The following is an 18,824-nucleotide window of genomic DNA, read 5'->3' as shown; positions in this document are numbered from 1 at the left end:
TCTTACCTACCCAAGAAGGGAAACCCTCATGTTCTGCCACGTGGAGAGGCAGGGTGCCTGCTGAAAGGCTCAGCCAGATCACAGGATGGTCCCTAAGTTGGCAAGAGCCACCCCTGTGGCAGAGCCTGTCATCAGACATCTGTGAAGGCTCAGACATTAAAGGGCTGCAATGCAAGCCCCTCATGTCTCTGGCCCTCCCCCTCCTTTTGCCCCTCGCCCTGGGGCAGTCACCCTGCAACAGAAGGGCCTCCTCACCCTGCTTCATCACTGGCCTCCCCACGCCTGAGAGACTGGAGGGACCACAGGGGCTGGCCTGAGACAGCGGAAAAACAGTGGGTACAGAAAGGGTCCTCAGCAAGGGGAGTGCAACAGGCCCAGAGGGCATGTGGACGGAGGCAACATGGCTTTTACAGCACCTGGACTGGGTGGGGAGGGAAGGGCTTCTGTTTCCTGGCCTTGGGTCCCCACAACTGAGATATCCTTGGGGCACCCTACATGTCCACAGGGCAATTCTAGAAGCGCGGGAACAAGAGGATCAAAAGAAGTAACAAAAAATGAATTTACTGTAGTCAAGACACTGCCCGCTTTCTCACCTCCTGCAACCTTCTGAGGAAGATGAGGCCCCATTATTTTACAGATGCTGTTAAAGAACCTGTAAGAAATGGCCCACAGTCCCTAACTCTGGCGTCTGTCCAAGGCTGAGAATGGCTGTCTTTGTGGAGATCTGGAACCTGAAACTGGCTCCCTGCTCACTAGTTCTCCCACAGCTGCTTCCTTGAGCAACTGGCCTGTGTTCAGGGAGGTTAATTATTTTCATGAGTCAAACAATTTCAAACGAATGAAGAGATTCAGGGTAGGGTGTGGGTGGGGAGCTGGAGTAGTCTACTGGTTTCAACCATCTTTGGGCCAGCCCTAGCCAGACTCTCTTGAGTATCATTGGTAACAGGAACTTTTCTAGAGAAAAAGGAAACTGAGAAGGAACAGGAACATTTTACAAATTGAAATTGTGCCAGGATTTTCCTGATAAATTGCAAAGACTTAGGGACCATTTACTGTCTTGAGTGATTTACCCGACAGCCCTTGGCATGTGGCATTGTCTGGGGCAGCCTGGCAGGAGGCCAGGTGCGGAAGCGGAGGGCAGCCCAAAAGCTGAGCTGTGTTCTCTGCTGGGATTCAGACAGGTCTGACCTGTCTGGGGTCCTGACCAGGGGGGTTGCTATGAGATGGTCTGTGGATCCTGCTGTCTGAGTCTCCTCTGAGGGAAGGAGATGGGAAGGCCTGAATGCAGCCAGATTTCAGCAACAATCTGAGAGACGTGGTTGTCTTGGGCTCAGCCCTATGGGCTCCTGGGTGGAACCAAATAGCTCTCCTAGGCTGATAGTCTGAGATGAGGATTTGAGTGCAAGCAGTGTATTTTGGGGTGACCCCAGGGAGACCAACAGGGTAATGGGAGATGAGACAGGGAAAGGCATGCAGCCAAGAAAGGGAATGTGAGTGAGCAAGTCTGAGCCCTGGGCAACTGAGGTTTAGTCTTGTTGGAGACCTCTGGGGAGCAGTGGGTCCCATGCCTGCAGAGTGAGTCCCAGGTGCTGGCAGCAGGGGCAGTGGGCAGTAAGGGGGAGGGAGCCTGGACTGGCAAGGCTCCAACAGTGTCCCCTGCTCCAGCTCAGTAGAGACAGAGGTGAACAGTAATTGTGCCAGCAAAGAGGTACCCGTCTTCTGTGAGGCCTGTGCAGGGGAAGCCCATCTCATCAGTTGAGCTGAGTTTGAATCTTGCAATTCTGTGGCCTTTTGTTGTTTTCTGTGTGCGTACTCCACCAGCGTCAATCAACTTTATTTTGTGCTTCCAGGTTAAGTCTTCCAAGGCATCAGACTTGCGTTTGGTGTGCATCTTGGAGGGGTCTCTGCACTCCTGCTCTGCCCACAGTGTAGACATCTGTTGTTATTTGATAGCCCAATGGCAGAGGCGGTGGGGTTCTCTGTGGTCCCATCCAGTTTCAGTCTGGGCAGCCTTGCCCCTTCCCCAGGGGGTGGGTTCTGTCTGGGACCTGGAAGGTTTAGGACCCCAACCTTGGGAGTAGAGGTTTTTTCTTTTTCTTTCCCTTCCACGGTGATCTGCAACTGTGCTCTGGGCGCTACAGGGTTTACTGCCCATCCCCCAACAGCATAAGGCCTTTGCTCCCCAGGGCAGAAGAGGGTGGGGGGCTGCAGAAGAGGGAAGTTTCTCTGGATTTCTGCTGCCCCCAGTCTCTCTTGGGAGCACCCAGCAGGTCCTTTGAGAAGCAGCTCAGGTCAGTCTGAACCATCCTTGTGTCTGCAGCTCCGCAGGGTTTTGGGGCTCAGGCTAGCCCAATCTGGCGCTTAAGCAGTTGGATAAGACCTTTGGCTGAGGTCTCACCTGTTTGCACTGTGGCCCCACCCGCTCTCGTGCTCAGTCCCAGGTGGCTCAGTGCCCCCTTGGGGGCACCTGGCTTTCCCAGAGTTCAGGCCATCTGGTGGCCCTGCTGCTTTGGCTCTCTTAGGGGCTCAAGAAAAGTAGTATTTTGTAGGTTGTCTGGCTTTTTCTTGTTGTAGGGTGGGAGTGACCCTCTCTCTAGCTTTCTACATTCTAAGCAACCCTTTCTTCCTTCTTGATGTCGATGAGTGGTGGTCTACAACATGGAGCGTGTGCATCCTGAAGGCCTCCAGGAGACTCCCTATTGGGGTGTAAGCAGAAGTTTTAGAACTTCTACTTCTATTTATTTTACATCCCATCCTTTAAAAAAACTCCAGAGAATAAGACCTCTTTGGCAGAAGTAAGACTGCACCCTGGAGATGAATGGGGACAGGGGACATCAGGAACACTTGTCATCAGGACAGGAACTGGGCAATTTTTCTAGAGAGCATGGTGACCGTTCCTGAGGCAGTCTCCCCCTCTGGACGTACCAGGAGCCCCGTGGAGACATGCGGCATATCGTACTGTCCTGGTGATTTGCTCGTCAGCCTCCCCACAAGACTCTGAGGTGAGGTAGGGAAAGGTTGGTGTCTTGCTCATCTCTGGGTGTCTGGTGGCCATACATGGAGAAGGGCTAAGAGCACTGAGGTCGGTGGCTCAATATGTATCCTGGCTACCCCTCACCCTGGCCTCCCAACAGGAACCTCAATTGCATGAGGGGTAAACTGAGGCCCACCAAAGGTCCCAGAATGCCCTGGGCTATACAGCCCATCCCTTGTAAGATTAAGACCAACCAAAGCCTTCTGCCAACTGATTCCGTGTTTGATCGGCCTGCCCTGTCTGCCTACCCCTCCAGGACAAGGCAGGTTGGGAGGATGGAGAGAACTAGAAACCCAATGAGGGCAACAAGCAGCAAACACAGGGAGGTACATTTGCATATGATCTTTATTTCTCATGCTTCTCTGACCTAAGTTGGAGTTTTGGAATTTCAACTTAGGAGTCTTTTTTTTCTGGCTGGTCCCCTTCATCCTCCGATCCAGCTGGGGGAGGAGAAGGGGGTTTCTTTTTTGAACCTCCAAGTAAGGCTCCAAAAGTCGACCCAACAAAGGCCAGGAGGATGTTGGATGATGTGGAGAGTCCAGCTGCCCCTGGGGAAGAGACGTAGGGTGAGCACAGAGAACGTGCAGTGGCCAATGGCCAGGGCCCCTTAGGAGGCCTGAGACCCAGGGACACCGCCTGGATCCCTCCTCTAGGTCCTGAAACCCCCAGGGCCCCACTTTGGGCAGAGGATGCTGGAGGTGGCTGAGAAAGGGGAGATGGGGGTGAATTTATGGGAAGTGAGAGAGAAGAGTCAGCCACAATGCCTGAAGAGCTACAGGAGGCCACTGAGGCCTGGAGAGAGGTGGGCACCCTGGTTTGGCTAGCACCAGACCCAGAGCCTCGGGTTTCTTCTCTTCTTCTCCTGCTCAGTACCTCTCACCCCTCCACTCCCACCCCAAAGCTCACTCAGAAGGAGCCAGAAAGAGGACAGTGAGCGAGACAAAGGACCAGGGGCGCTGAGGACCGCAGAACTGGAGGGACAGGACAGGCCCTCCCTCAGGCCTAGCCTCTGGGCCGAATCCGCTCCTCACTCTGGCCTCTGGCCCTCCTGCCCGGGTACTTACCCACGGACTGCAGAGTAGCCACCAGGCTGCCGGCTGCCACTCCGCCCCCGTTGGAGATGGCAGCTGCGGACATCATCTTGGCTGCGATGGAGGAGGCGGCTATTCCAGCGCTGGTGAAGCCCATGGCGCCCAGCACCACCGGCACAGACCCCACAGCAATGACTGAAGCGGGAGAGGAGGAAGGTTGAGGGGAGGGTGCAGGGGAATGGACCCTTTAGGAATTCCTTGACAGTCTCTGGGGATACTCTGAACACACGGGAGACAGCAATTTGGGTGTGTGGGGGGGTAGTGGGGGCAGTCCCAAGGTAGGAAAAAGAAAAAAAGGTGGGGTCTGTGGAGCCAGGTGGGGGCAAAGTCATAGGAGGCCCAGTTGTAGATCTGATTGGGTCTCTAACTTGCTGTGTGATACTGGGGAAGTCACTATCCCTCACTGGGCCTCAGATTTGTGTGCGTGCCTGTAAATGTGAGGGGTGAAATAAACAACTGCGGTTTTTAGCAGCAAACTCCCTGTGAAATGAAATCTCTACATGCTCATCATCTGTAAGGTCTGTAGGAGCAGCTAGCCAGGGATCAGGTGACCTTTTCTGGGGGAGTCACAATGATACTTTGCCCCTATGATTCACCAGGCAGCTCGGAGGTGGAGCAAGGTGGGGGGGGGGGTGATTGAGGGGCGGTGGGGCAGCCCTCACAGTGCCCGCAGTGCCATCTGTACGGTCCCTCCCATCCCGGGACCGCGGCCAGGTGACGGCCTGGCGATGAGGGGGATCCAGGCGACTCACCTCCTCCGACGGCAGCGACAGCGGCGCGTTCTTGGAAGACAGAAAGGGACGGGGAGAGAGAGAGGGTCGGGGGTGGGAAGCGAGAGGGAGAGTCGGTGGAGGCAGTGAGGGAAAGAGGCCACCCCTCCGGCCCAGGGTGAGCCTGTCCCCCGCCCAAGCCGCCAGCCCAGCGGGAAAGCGAGACTCACGCATTGCGGCGAGGCCCTTACGGTCTGAGCGCAGCCCCGGAAATGACCGCAACCCGGGCGAAGGGAGACTGCACTGCCGGGGCAGCCGGCGGGGCCGCGCAGGGCCCCAACCCCCAGCTCGTGGGCCCGCAGAAGCCGGGAGCGCCCCGGGCCCGCCCCCGCCGTCCCGGCCCCGCCCCGGCCCCGCCGCCCCGGCCCCGGCCCCGCCGCCCCGGCCCCGCCCCGGCCCCGCCCCCGCCGCCCCGGCCCCGCCCACGCCGCCCCGGTCCCGCCCCGGCCCCGCCCTCCTCGCCCGTCTCCACCTCATTTGGCCCTGCCGCTCGCCCCTCCCCGCTCCAGGTCCCCGCCTGTCCCCGCCTGTCCCCACCGCCGCTCGCCCACCCGACCAGCGGGCCCCCATGCCCACCGGCAGCTCCCTCGGGGGTCTCCTTCCTGATGGCTCTGCTCTGCCGGAGAAACAGCATGAAAGCACCCGAAGGCCGTCCCAAGGGGGCCGTGCTCCAAGATGTAACTTTCCCCCAAAGTGCACAAAGAGTAGTTTGCTGCCAAAATAACAAACACAAACAAACAAAACGTAAGGGGAAACCAACAATTAATATCCCTGCCAGAGAGACACTTAAGTTTTTGCCATTTCCCTCCCGTCGGTCTCCTCAAGGCCACCCAATCGCCGTCACTTTGAATATGTGACTGCCCCCCACCCCTTCCAGTCTCACGGTGCTCAGTACTTTGCAAATTCCTCGTTTTTTTTTGCATTGGTCATTTAAATTTCCCCAGGCTGTTTAATATTCTTCAACAGGATTTTTTTTTTAAGTCAAGTTGATGGAGGTATAATTTACACAAAGGAAAAAGCAGCCTTTTAGTGTGCACAGCCATGACTTTGGACCAACGTTTACAGTTGTGGAACCGGCAGCTCAGTTATAGAGGATTTTCATCTCCCATACTCCACCCCAAAATTCTCTCCTGCTGCTTTGTAATCACCCTACCTTACCCCAGCCCATAGCGACCAGTGATCTGTCTTCTACCCATACACATTTGCCTTTTCCAGAACTTCAAGATAATTTTTCCTTGTCTTCAGATGGTCTGGTGTGGATGTGCTGTTCAGTGTACCATCTTGCCTTTATAAGGCTTTGCCTTCTTTCTAATTTTTGCTCTTAAAAGTTATCCTGTCATGAAGTACTTAGGACATGGTGCGCAAATATTTTCTGGTAACACATTCCTACAGGTGAATTGACTGGGTTGGAAATTATGTATTTCTTGTGGCATTTTAACACTTCTTATGAAGTGGCTCTCCAAATACAGTAGCAGCTTACACTCCCCCCTCAAAGTACATGGGAGGATCTATTTTTTGTTCTACTCCTCACTGCAATTAGCTTTGTCATATATATATATATATATATACACGTTTGCTGAGGAAAGGTGAAAAATGGGATTTAATTTACATTTATTTTTACCACTAAAGAGACTAAACTATTTTTAAGTTTATTAGGCTTATGCAGTCCTTATTTTGAGAATTATCTTCTTTCATTTTGGGGAGACTTTTCCCATTGAAGTTTTTTTTTTTTTACAGGTATATAGGTATTTATTATACATTAACTCTCTTAATCCATGCTCACATCTGTTGCAAAGATTTGTTTCCAGTTCATCACTGTCTTTTTTTTTTGTTTTGACTTTTTAACTTTTTACTTTTTTTTTAAACTTTTAAATTTTTTTACTTTTTAAACACAGGAATGTTTTTAATATTTAGACAAATTTGCCAATATTTTACTTTGTTATTTTTGCCTTTGTGTGCCTAAGAAGGCCATTCCCAGTAGCTACCAGCTACATCATCACCTTATTTTCTTTAGGTTCTTCTGGGGTTTCACTTTTAAAAATTCACTTTTTAGGCCTCTGGAGTTTAGTTTGGTACACATAGGAGGCTTTACATGTCTCTATATGTCTTAATAAAAACACCATTTATTAAATAACCTTTCATTTCCTTATTGAATTGAAATTCCATAGTATACGTGTTTTGGAGTTTTCTAATCTGTTCCAAGGAGCCATCTCTTCTGGCAACAATATCAACTATATAAATTTTAAAGTTTGTAAATTTAATATCTGATTTAATATCTGACTGTTCATTTTGATTTAGATTTTTAAAATCTTCTGGCTCTTCCTATCTATTACTTCGGAGAAACTTTTAAAGTGTTTTTCCAATTTCCAAAAAAAAATTATTTGCTATTTTAAAACTGAACCAAAATTTGGGAGAAATATTCAGGGAGAAATATCTTTACAAAAGCTATTCTTTATATCCAGGAACATAAGTCTTTCTACTTATTCAAGTTTTCTTTTACATTCATTGGTAAAATTTTGTGATTTTTCTGTATGGAAGGACTATATAGTTTTAAATAAACTTTATTTTTTAAGAGCATTTTAGATTTACAGAAAGATTGCAAAGATGGTACAGAGATTTCAGATATACCCACTTCCCCTATTATTAATGTCTTGTATTCATGGGGTATATTTGTTACAATTACTGGACCAAGGTTGGCACATTATTATAATTAAAGTCCATACTTTATTCAGATTTCCTTAGTTTTAATCTAATGTTCTTCTTCTGTCCAGGAGCCCGTACAGGGCATCACATTGCATTTAGTCATCACATCTCCTAAGGCTTGGTTGTGACAGTTTCTCAGACTTTCCTTGTTTGTGATGATCTTGACAGTTTTGAGGAGTAGTGTTCATGCATATTGAGGAGGTTCCTTCACTGGGATTGTCTGAATATTTTCCCTCAGGGTTAGATTAGAGTTAGGGGTTTGGGGGAGGAAGGCTCATCCTATCAAAGGTACATGCGGTGCATGCTGTCATGTTGATGTCAGGCTGGATCGCCTGGCTGAGGTGGTGTCTGTCAGATTTCGCACTGTGAAGTTACGTCCCCCTTCCTTTCCACGCTGTCCTCTTGGGAAGAAAATCACTGCTGCTGACACTTAACAAGTGAGGAGTTAGCTCCACCTCTTGAGGGTAGAATATCTTCAGAAATTATTTGGAATTCTGCTGCCTGGTTGATTTGTCTCCTTTCCCCTATTTATTAATTTAATCATTTGTTTATTTCAGTATGGAGTCACTGGTATCTATTTTATACTTTGGTGCATAATCCAGTACTACTTTAATTATTCTGTTGCTCAAGTTTTTCCAGCTTTCGCCACTGGCAGTCTTTAATTTGGTTCCTGTGTCTCTCTCATTTACTCCCATTGTTGTGCATATGTAGCACTTTATTTTTCTCTGGCACTCTAAGATGCTCTAGGCTCATTTACTATATTTCCTGGCCCAGTGCTAGAACTGAAGTCCAGCTTCCTTTTTCTGGCACATGGTATTAACAGTTTCGGTAAGCAAGTGTGTTCATTGCTCATTGGGTGGTATTGCTTTTAGGCCCTCTCAGCTATAGAGCAAAAAATACATGTATGTATGCTAACCCATGCATGTAACATATCAATACTTATTTCTATTTGTAACCAACCACCTGTATCAAGGTTGAACTAAATGTGAGTTCATACTGATATCTCCAACTCTAATCCATTACCACATGGATCATGCTAGCTGCCTCACTTTTCTTATCTGCTAACTCTGACACTAATAAGGAAAAACACTGCTTTCTCCATCCACCACCCACTTACTTCATTGTCCAATGGTAGGATACAGCTTGGCAGTATCAGAGCTCTTAATCTAGGGCTATATATTTTTTGTGAAGTTAACAATACTTTGTAGTGCTCTCTCTACTGTCCTGAAGTGAAATTCATAGATAATGTCATAGTTACACACAATATATTGCCTAAATGGTAATATAAAAGAGAAATAAAAGAAGTTCCTCAGAGTGTCTTCATTTCAATATGTGTGTGCTCAAACCATATTATACCAAAAGATGTAATGAAGAAGTTGTTTGTTTTGATTTAAGACAATATTCCACCAAAAATTAACTTTTTTATATTTGATAATTTGAAACAAATGCTGAAGAAATATATCTACATATCCCTACCTACATATTTATATCTAGTCACCATGAATGTGAGAGCTACAAACACAGACAGATTCAAGTACTATGAGGAATATTGCTCCTGGCAACATAATTTTCTGAAATGGTATAATTCTGGCAGTAATTACACTGCATGGGGAGGTTTCCCCCACTCCACTAGGTAACTCTTAGACACCAGCTGAACTGTCCTACAGTTCAACTCAATTCTGATGCTATCTACCTGGTGATAGCGCAGATCCCACAGGGTAAGGGCTCAGTCCCACAAGACCGCCCTCCATCTCAGAGGCCAATTCAAAGTCTAGGTTGTTACCTGTGCTTTCTGATCTGCTGGCTACAAATCAGAGGTTCCCACACACCTCTCCCTGGATTCAGATTAATGAGTTAAGAGTAGTTCACAGAACTCAGAAAACCAGTTGACTCACTAGATTACCAGTTTATTACAAATAATATGAATCAACTGCCAGATGAAGAGATACATAGAGCCAGTCCTGGACAAAGGAGCTTCCATCCTCATGGATTCGGGAGCCTAGGACAGTGGCATGTAAGAGCATTCTGTTTCACCAGCCTGTAGGCTTCTCTCAGCCCCATCGTTTTGGGGTTTTATGGAGGCTTCATTAGATAGGCATGATTGATTAAATTATAGACCATTGTTGATTTATTCAATCTCCAGCCCCTCTTCCCTCCCTGGAAGTCAGTGGGCGGGACTGAAAGTTCCAGCCCTGTATTCCAAAGTTGGTCCCCTGGCAACCAGTGCCCCCATCTTTGGGGGATTTCCGGGAGTCATTGCATTAACATAATAAACTCAGCCATGGTGGAAAGGGGCCTGTTATGAATAACAAGACACCCATTTCAACTATATGGCTCCAAAGTGATTTCTGGAACTGAGGACAAGAGACCAAATCTGAGAAAAGATGCTTTCATGGCTCTTATTGTTTAGGAAATTCCAAGGATTTTGGGAACTGTGAGCCAGGATCATTGATCTAAGACCTCAGTATATACAGCATAAATCACACTGTCACAAATGGTGAATAACTCTTGATAAAACTAGAACGAATCAAAGTACAATCTTTCCCTAATTTGAAATATAATTTCAATTACTGGAAAATTCAATCTATATTAAAACCATGCAAAAAATACTTATATGTACATATATTTACTTAAATGTAAAACATGGTAAGGTTCTAGGCACAGACATTTATGAATTTTTTTCTTACTTGAAGGGATCTTTGAAATTTTTAGTTATCTCTACAGATTAACTTTCAGTTATGTGGAACTGTCCTGCATATTTCAGTATGTCAGACATCTCTGGCCCCTGTATACTAACTAGTATGTACTAGATCCTAATAACATTCCTCTATCACAGTAACTACTAAAAACATCAAATTTTCAAAATGCCCCCTAGGGGGCAGTACTATCCTGTTAAAAACTACTGCGTTAGATGATAACTTGAAACGCCTAGAAATGTTTATAATTATTTAAAGAGAAAATAAAACAAAATAAATAAAACCATTGGTAATCTTATTTTTGGCACTCATTTTAAGAATAATTTGTGCATACTGAGTATTTAACTTGTGCATAAGATCTTGGTATATGTGACAGATTAGAATTCTTATTCCAATTTTAATGGTGTACTTCAATAAGATTTAATCCTGTATTATACAGTTGAAAATATTCCACTTTAAACCAATTTTATAAGCAAATATTGCTTGAATAAGCTTAAAATTCAAAATTGTATAAGTTTACTTTGTTAAATTTATAAGATTTACCAATGTTCATTGGGAGGCTTTGCTCATTAGGGACAAATGCAGTGTTTAAAAAGAAGATTGATTATACATCTTAAAAAACAAGTCTCAGTAAAGTTCAAAGGTTGAAAACATACAGAGTATATTATCTGACCACAGAAGTATTATATTAGTAACCAATAACAATAACATATTTATAAATTCCTTAAATATGCGGGCATTGAACAACACACTTCTAAATAATCTGTGGGACAAATGTAAAAATCACCAGTGAAATTAGAAAATATTTTGAACTGAATGAAAATAAACACTAAAACGTGTGGGATTTGACTAAATCAGTAAGAAGTATGTTTTGTACAGCCTTAAGTGGTTGTATTAGAAGAAAAGAAAGATTTAAAATAAATTATCTAAGTCCAAATTAAGAAGAGTAAATTAAATCCAAAGTAACTGGAAGAAAGGAAATTAAGAGCAGAAATCAACAAAAATGGGAAATAGAAAAAATAGGAAAAAAATGAACAAGCCCAACTTTTTTCAGTTATCACTTTTAAACTGTCAAAAAAACAGAATTCAGCCAAGTGCATTTGAAGATCTGATTGACATTATTAAGCAAAGGTTTGGTGGCTTGACCTAGCAGAATGACACCGTATTGGGCCTGTGTCTTTCTTTTTAACAAAACCCAGATTTGTTCTCCTTGATCAAGGAAAAAAAAATGAGAGAAAACAAAACTCACCATAAACAAGAATACAAGAACAGTTAGGACAACATTAAAAAAAATATATTACAGCCAATTTTATGCCTGTAAATTTGACAATATAAATAAAATGGACACATTCCCTGAGAAATTTACAAGCTAACCCAAGAAGAAATAGAAAACCTGAAAAACTGTGTATCTTAAATTAATTTAATGATTAAAATTATTCCTACAAAGGAAATTTCAAGCCCAGATAGCTTCACTGATGAAGTGTTCAGGTACTTAAAAAAGAAAAATTACTAATCTTCCACAGACTTTTTCAGAAAATGTAAGAGAGAATATTTCTAACTCACTTTATGAGATCACTATAACCCTGATGCCAAAATATGACAAAAGCATTTCAGCGAAAGAAGGTTGTAGACCAACTTCCCTTAAAAACGTAAATGCAAATATTCTGTAGAAAAGATTAACATATTAAATCTTCCAAAATATAAGGGAGACTATATCATGACCTAGTGAAATTTATCTTGGCAATATAAGGTTAGTTCAACATTTGAAAATAAAGTAATTTGCCACATATACAGAATGTAGGAGAAAAATCATATGCTTAGGTCAATAGATGCCTTGATTAAAAATTCTAAGCAAATTACGAATAAAAGGAAACTTCCAAAATCTTACAAATGTTTTCTATGAAAAAAGTCAACAAATATCACTCTTAATGCTGATATATTGAGTGCATTCTGCCTTTAGATTGGGAGGAGGCAAGGAGGCCCACTTTCATCACTTCTGTTCAGTTTTATGCTGGAGGTCCTAACCAGTGCAGTGAAGAAAAAAAGCAGGGGTAGAGAGAAAGGCATCAAGTTTGGAAAGGAAGAAGTAAAACTTTTGTTACATACAACATTACTGCTTATGTAGAAAGTTCTAAGGAATCTGCAGAAAACTGCAAGAACTAACAAGTGAAGTTAACAATAGCAATATTGCAAAAAATCAGTTGTGCTTATAAATACCAGCCACAGAAGTTCAAAGGACACTTCAGTCGCATTAAAGGGCCTTAAAATGACACAATAGCATTGAAACCGTAAAACACCTAGGAACATATTAGCAAAATATGCACAAAGACGTTAACAAATAAAAAACTAGGGACGGAGAGATGTCTGAACTAAAAGGGTTTATTGAGCCTTTAGAGCTGCAGTCGGAATAAAGACTGAGCCCTGGGACAGGAAGTTTCTGCTTCTCTAGGAGCAAGGCCAGTTAACAGAAACAACTTGTCCACCAGACTCAAGAAATGGCACGTTTATGAGGGGTCTCAAGAAAAGAAAGTTCTTTATATTCATACTGGCTACAGATAAGGAAGGTGGGCTAACACAAAGCAGGCAAAGTCCAGGGAGAGGTGATGAGTTGGTTGTTGATGGTGGTGGATTGGTTGTTGATGATGGTCAGACACTGTTCACGCACAAGGGGGATGCGATGGTCCTGGGGACCTTGTAGATGATTGTTGAAATGACTTCATCCAAAACATGGAGTTTCTGGTTGGCTATGGCCCACGGCTATTGACTGATGACCTTCTTATCTCTTTCCTTTGTTCACTGGCCCACATTTCAGATTTTTTTTGCCTTGCCAATGTGCACATTGAAACTAGAAAATATTGCTGAGAGAAACTAAGGGGACCTAAAAAAAAATGGGAAGGTAAACCATATTTATGGGCTGGAAGACTGAATTTTAAGTTGTCAATACTCCACAAATTGACCGAGAGTGTCCATGTGATCTGTTAAATTCACTCCTAGGTATTTACTCAAGGAAACAAAGACATGTCCACACTTGTAGACTTAACATGCAAAGTCCACAACAGCTTTATTTAGAATAGCTCCCACAAAGAGCCCAAAATGTCCATTGACAAGTGCACTAGACAAGAGTGCATGTTCATTAGAATACTTAGAAATTGTAGATATGCAAAGTGGAAAATAATTCAAAGCCCTCTGGTTTCCCGCCACGAAGCCCTGTTAATGTTTTCTGCTTCCCGCCCCTACTTTGCCCCCATTTTGCCTGCCTGTAAGGTAGTCCTTAGGCCTCTAGCTGAGGCCTCCTGACACTGCTCTTCTGGAAACCAGTCATCTAACTCATAATAAAGTGAATGAATTTGCCTGGGATGTGTCATCCTTCAAGAGGTGTGGCAGTGCTGGGTGGCAAGCCAAGAATTCTGAAATCCTGAGTCTCACCCTCTTGGTCTCTGTCAGCCTTGTAGACAACATACAAGTGACCTCGCTGGGACTATTTCAGCTGAATGGAGGACCGAACTTGGGGAGAATCAGAGTCCTGGTTTCGAGCGCCCTCTGGTGGCAGTATCCCAAGCCGAAGCGCGGTTACGGGTGGGCGGGATAACACACCTGCAGCGCCCTCCTCGGTTTGGAGGGAGGTTTGTTTTGAGGGCTGGAGCAGGTTTGTCATGAATCTCAAACCAAAAGGTCTGCAAGGATAGCTCCCTTTCTCTGAACAAACTTCCGTATTGGGTGAACAGATATCTCGCACTGGAAGAGGCTTTCCAAGACCATCTTTTTAGGCCTTCTCCCCAAGTCTCGTGCATGCCTTTAAGTCCTGTTTCTTCCCCATTCACAGGGTGGGCTCCTGGAATCCATGTTTGTGAATATGGCCTCACTTCCTGGAACACATTTTTAGGACCAGGAAGGGGTCCTTGGCAACTCTGGACCAACAAGGAAAGAGTGATACAGAGACACTAACTAGATAAGCTGGCTCTATCATAAAGAACATGGGTGTCAAGGAGCAACCATTTATTCAGTTCTTCTTCGATATCTCCATCTGCACTGGAGTAAGAGAGAAAGCCGGGCTGCTGATAAGGAGAAATGGAGCAAATGTGCACAAAGAAGTCAGAGCGAGAGAATCCTTCCTGTGTTCTCATTTCTAGAAGCCTCCAAGGTCTGGCTGATCCAGCGTTTGGGCTGTGAGATACTCCTAGACTTTATGACTTATGCTTCTTTACATCTTGGGCCACCTAAAGGCCTACTGCATCCCATCTTGGTGCCTGCTTCTGGTGATACCCATTCATTTATTCATTAAACAAATGATTATTGACAATTTCTATCTGTCAACTATTGCTGTAGAACCTTGGGAAAAAGCAGTGAGCAAAAAGAGAATTTTGCACTCAGGTAGGGGAGATGAACATTAAGCAAACACATAAATATATAATATGTCAGATGGTATAAGGTGATATAAGTGGACTAAGAGGGACAGTGAGTGGTGGAGTGAGGGCTACTATTGTAGAGAGTGTGGTCAGTAAAGGCTTCTCTGCTAAGGTAGGACTTGGGCAAAGACCTACCAAAGCTGTGTAGCAATGTGGGGAAGAACACATAGCTAGAAAAATAGTAAGTGCAAATGTCCTGTGGCAGGAGGTGTTTGAAGAACAATGAGGAAGTGGGTGTGCTTAAAGGAGTGAGTGAGGGCTGAAGATGAGGTTAAAGTGGTGGAGGGAGCTGATGGGGTGGACTGTGTGTGTTGGAGGGTGGCCCAGGGCCTAATGGGCATCTGAAAGGACTTTGGCTCTTGCTCTGAGTTAAATAGGGAACAGCTGGAGGGTTTTAAATATGGTTTATGATCCTACTACATTTTCTACATGTAATAATCAGACATTGACATTCATCTCGGGAGCCAAGGGAGATCCATTCTTGACTCTGAAGCTGTAATCACACCCACAGGGCTGGTTGGTAACCCCCCCTGGAGGAGGGTGCAGGTCTGGGTCCTTGGCAGCAAGTGGTTGTATTTCTAGGAAGAATGGGGGCTCACCCCAGAACAGGCTGGACTTGGGAACTGGCCGCTTGACATTTCCAGGTTTTTGGTCATTTGATTTGTTCTTTTTGAGTGTCCTTCTTTCTTTTCTCATGAGACTGAAGGCTGACTGATGGGTCCATTGTAGTCTCCTCTTGCTTGGGAGGGGAGACTTCTGCCCCAGCCCTCCCTCAGTAGCTGGGTTGGGGTGGATTCTGGGGCTGCTGGGGAGAAGTCTGCAGCGGGCCCAGATCTGCGGCCCACATCCAGGCAACGAGGCAGGTGAGGGGCCTGCCTAGGTCTGTGCTTACTAAATAATCTGGAACCTCTCCTCGGAGTCCCAGTGTTAAGTCCTCTCTGCCATTTTGCTGGCACACAGGTCCTCCCAGCGCATCTCATTGTCCCGCTTTTGCTAGAGACATGCATGTCAAGAAGCAGTGTTTTACTATAAGAAAGATGGCAGTCCAAACACCGTGACAAATGGCAACAGAGGCAGGAGCGCTCCCACCCTGTGTAAAGGGGGGACATATCTGGGATGCTGTCCTGTGGCACAGGGGCCCAGAAGGGCCGGGTCTTCTGAATTTTGAAGACAAGGAAGTCTCTGAAGAGTTCCATGAAGACAGAGTCGGCATCCTCAACAACACGCACACCAAGGCCGAGGCAGGCTTGGCTAGATCCAGCCCGCAGGCCGCTTGATCTGGGCTCCAGGCCTTGGGCAGAAAGCACCCCCTACCCCACCACCCAGAGTCTTTCCCTTTGATGACACTGGAGCTGGGCTCGTGTCCCCCTAGAATGACCCACCTCCATCTACTTTGCATGGGAGGGGACTAGCTTCTTTTGAGGTTCCCTTGATCTGTTCCTTGCTATCCTGGAGAATTAGGCAGGGCACTTCCTGATTTGTGGGACTGGAGCCTGTATCAAAGTGGAGTTAATTTATTCAGTCAGCAAATATTTATATACATTTTTTACCTGCCAAATACTGTTTGTCCCCAAAGTGGAGTTACTGGAGCCTGTATCAAGTGCCTTGACCTGAGCAGTGGGTGAAATACCATATATGCTGGATATGAGGTGACCCTGACTATTCAGTGTTGCCCCATTTTCCCACTTTTTCAATCTACGGAAGATGCCACTACTGGAAAAATAACCTCAAGCTACCAGTGTGCAATCTCACTATATAAAGATTTATGATGATGCTTTAAAAGAAGTCCCTTAAAGTCTTGTTACCTGATGTCCAGCACGTGCAGTGGGACCATGCCTCTGGGAATAGTTATGGGGCCTCTTTTTACCAGTTCTACCAGGTGATCCTTATATGCACCCAAAACCAGCTCTGAGTGGGAGAGTCCCACGATACTCTGCTGTATGAGATAAATGAGGCCATCCCTTAACCCCTTAGGGTGAGACACCTTATGTGTGCTACTGTATGAAAGGACTCTTTCCAGAGGGATAGTTCTTGGGGGGGTACTTGCTGCTCAGTAGCTGAGTCTGTGGTTCAGGGTGGAGTAGTGTGTTGGTTTCTTAGGGCTGTCACAACAAATGACCACACACTCTGGGGCTTTACAGAGAAATGTATTCTCTTACAGTCCCAGAGGCCAGAAGTCTGCAATCAAGGTGTCAGCAGGGCCATGACCCCTCTGAAGGCCCCAGGGGAGGATCTTCCCTCCACTTGCAGCTGCTGGTGGCTCCCAGTATTCCTGGGCTTGTGGCTGTGTCACTCTGATATCCACCTCCACGCTCACAGGGCCCCTCCTCTGTGTCTATGTCTCCTCTTCTGTCTCTTATAAGAACACTTGCCATTGGATTTTGGACCTGTCTGGATAATCTAGGATGATCTCATCTTGAAATCCTTAACTGTTGCATTTGCAAAGATCTTTTTACCAAATAAGCCTACAATCACAGACTCCAAGGGTCAAGAAGTGGACCACCATTCACTCCACGACAGTGGACAAGTATCCCGCAGCCCAAAGGCCACCCTGTGACCACTGGGTGCCCCTGAGTGATGGTCAATTTTATGTGCCAACTTGATGGGGCTGAGGGATGCTTAGATAGCTAGAAAACATTATTTCTGGGTGTGTCTTTGAAGGTGTCTCTGGAGGAGATTAGCATTTGAATGGTAGACAGAGGAGATTATCTTCACCAGTGTGGGTGGGCACCATCCAATCTGCTGAGGGCATGAATAGAACAAAAAGACAGAGGAAGAGGGCCTTCTGTCTCTCTGCTTGGGCTGAGGCATCCACCTTCTCCCAGCCCTGGACTTGGTGCTCCTAGTTCTCAGGCCTTTGGACCCAGACCGAAGTATACCACGAGCTTCCCTGGGTCTCCAGCTTGCAGACAGCAGATCCTGGGATTACTTGGCCTCCATAATCATATGAGCCAATTACTACAATAAATCTCCTCATATTTATATACTTGTCCTTTTGGTTCTGGTTCTCTGGAGACTCCGACTAATCTACCCCATCTAGTAATTTGACTCCTTCCTGCCCTCTCGAGTTCCTGCCTCCTGAATGGAGGCATCTGACCTGCTCTGCCCTGGGCCATAGGCTCAGGTCTGGCTCCCCTTGCCCGCCATGGCCCAAGGCTGGCACTCTGAGCAGTCTGCCTTACACTATAGCCACAAGAGTGCTGTGTAATAAACTATCCCCAAATACACTGGCTTAAGTGCACAATCATTTTATTTCTTGTGGCTCTGCAGCAGGCTGGGGCAGTTGTGTTGTTTCTAGTCTGGGCTTGGCTGGGTGACTCTGCTTCAAGCTGTGGCAACTACTGCAGTTTTGATTTCCACTGATGGTCTGTGGGTCAGTTGGGGTGGCTCTGATCCATGCATATTTATTTAGGAGTCCAGCTTGGTGGGGCAGCAGCTACCCAGGGGAAGTTCTTTTCATGGTGATGGCAGAGACATGAGGCTTCTTAAGGCCTAGGCTTGGAACTGGGATGCGTCACTTGCACTCTATTTCATTGGCCAGAGCTAGTCACACGGTCAAGCCCCAGATCAACGCGTGTGGGATTACTCTGCCCAGTGTGAGACCATGCAAGGGTGTAGATACAGAGAAGGTTGGAGAACTGGGCCCAGTAATTCTATCTCCCATGCGTGCTCAGTGCTAAGTACTTACTGTTTATCCTACATGTTGACTTGTACATTTTCTACGTTTTGAATGTGTACCCAGGAGCACTTAAAACTCCTGTCTGCGAGGACTTCTTTACCTTGATTTCCCCAGGGGGCAGGCTGTGGCTGCAGAAAGCATGGAGAGCCAAGGTGCTTGTGGTGCTCCAAAAACATAGAGAAGCTTTTTCTGAAAAAACAGAAACAAAACCAAACAAACAAACCCAATAACTCCGTCAACCATGAGTGGGAACTTTAAGAATCAGGGCCTGGGGCTCCATCACCAGGGACTTGAAACTCAATTAGCAGAGCCATTAGAATTTAGCAGCTGCCCTGGCTGAGGCCAAGGAGGAGGCCTCTGGGCCAGAGCAAAGCTTTCAATTCACCTGCGGGACTGCAGGGAAAAGACCAAGAACGAGCCCGTGCCAAGGGCAGCCACGTGTTAT

At 46.0% G+C, this 18,824-nt stretch overlaps 1 protein-coding gene across 2 annotated transcripts; it reads right to left on the bottom strand.

Annotated features, from left to right (window-relative positions):
• Positions 1-3,361: 3,361 nt before the first annotated feature.
• Positions 3,362-5,240, bottom strand: LOC118910866 (interferon alpha-inducible protein 27-like protein 2). Of its 2 annotated transcripts, none has more exons than XM_036882418.2 (4): positions 5,066-5,240; positions 4,788-4,907; positions 4,099-4,260; positions 3,362-3,582 (listed from the first exon to the last, which is right to left on the bottom strand). In XM_036882418.2, exons 1-4 carry the CDS (start codon positions 5,067-5,069, stop codon positions 3,428-3,430), a joined length of 441 nt encoding a protein of 146 aa, XP_036738313.2. In that variant the 5' UTR covers positions 5,070-5,240; the 3' UTR covers positions 3,362-3,427. The 2 variants fall into 2 exon arrangements, with proteins under 2 accessions (XP_036738313.2, XP_036738314.2); XM_036882419.2 differs by having other exon boundaries at positions 4,878-4,907.
• Between the last annotated feature and the right edge of the window lie 13,584 nt (positions 5,241-18,824).

The sequence above is a fragment of the Manis pentadactyla genome, chromosome 11 (assembly GCF_030020395.1).
Source record: "Manis pentadactyla isolate mManPen7 chromosome 11, mManPen7.hap1, whole genome shotgun sequence".
NCBI classification, from domain to species: Eukaryota; Metazoa; Chordata; class Mammalia; order Pholidota; family Manidae; genus Manis; species Manis pentadactyla.
This window is presented reverse-complemented; position numbering and strand designations above follow the sequence as displayed.

Bases quoted from the DNA above. Each gene is read 5' to 3' on its own strand.
- LOC118910866 (XM_036882418.2), bottom strand. The intron at 4,261-4,787 runs GTGAGGGCTGCC...CTCCCGCTTCAG, and splicing joins CAGATGGCACTGCGGGCACT to TCATTGCTGTGGGGTCTGTG. The intron at 3,583-4,098 runs GTAAGTACCCGG...TCTCTTCCCCAG, and splicing joins GGCTACTCTGCAGTCCGTGG to GGGCAGCTGGACTCTCCACA.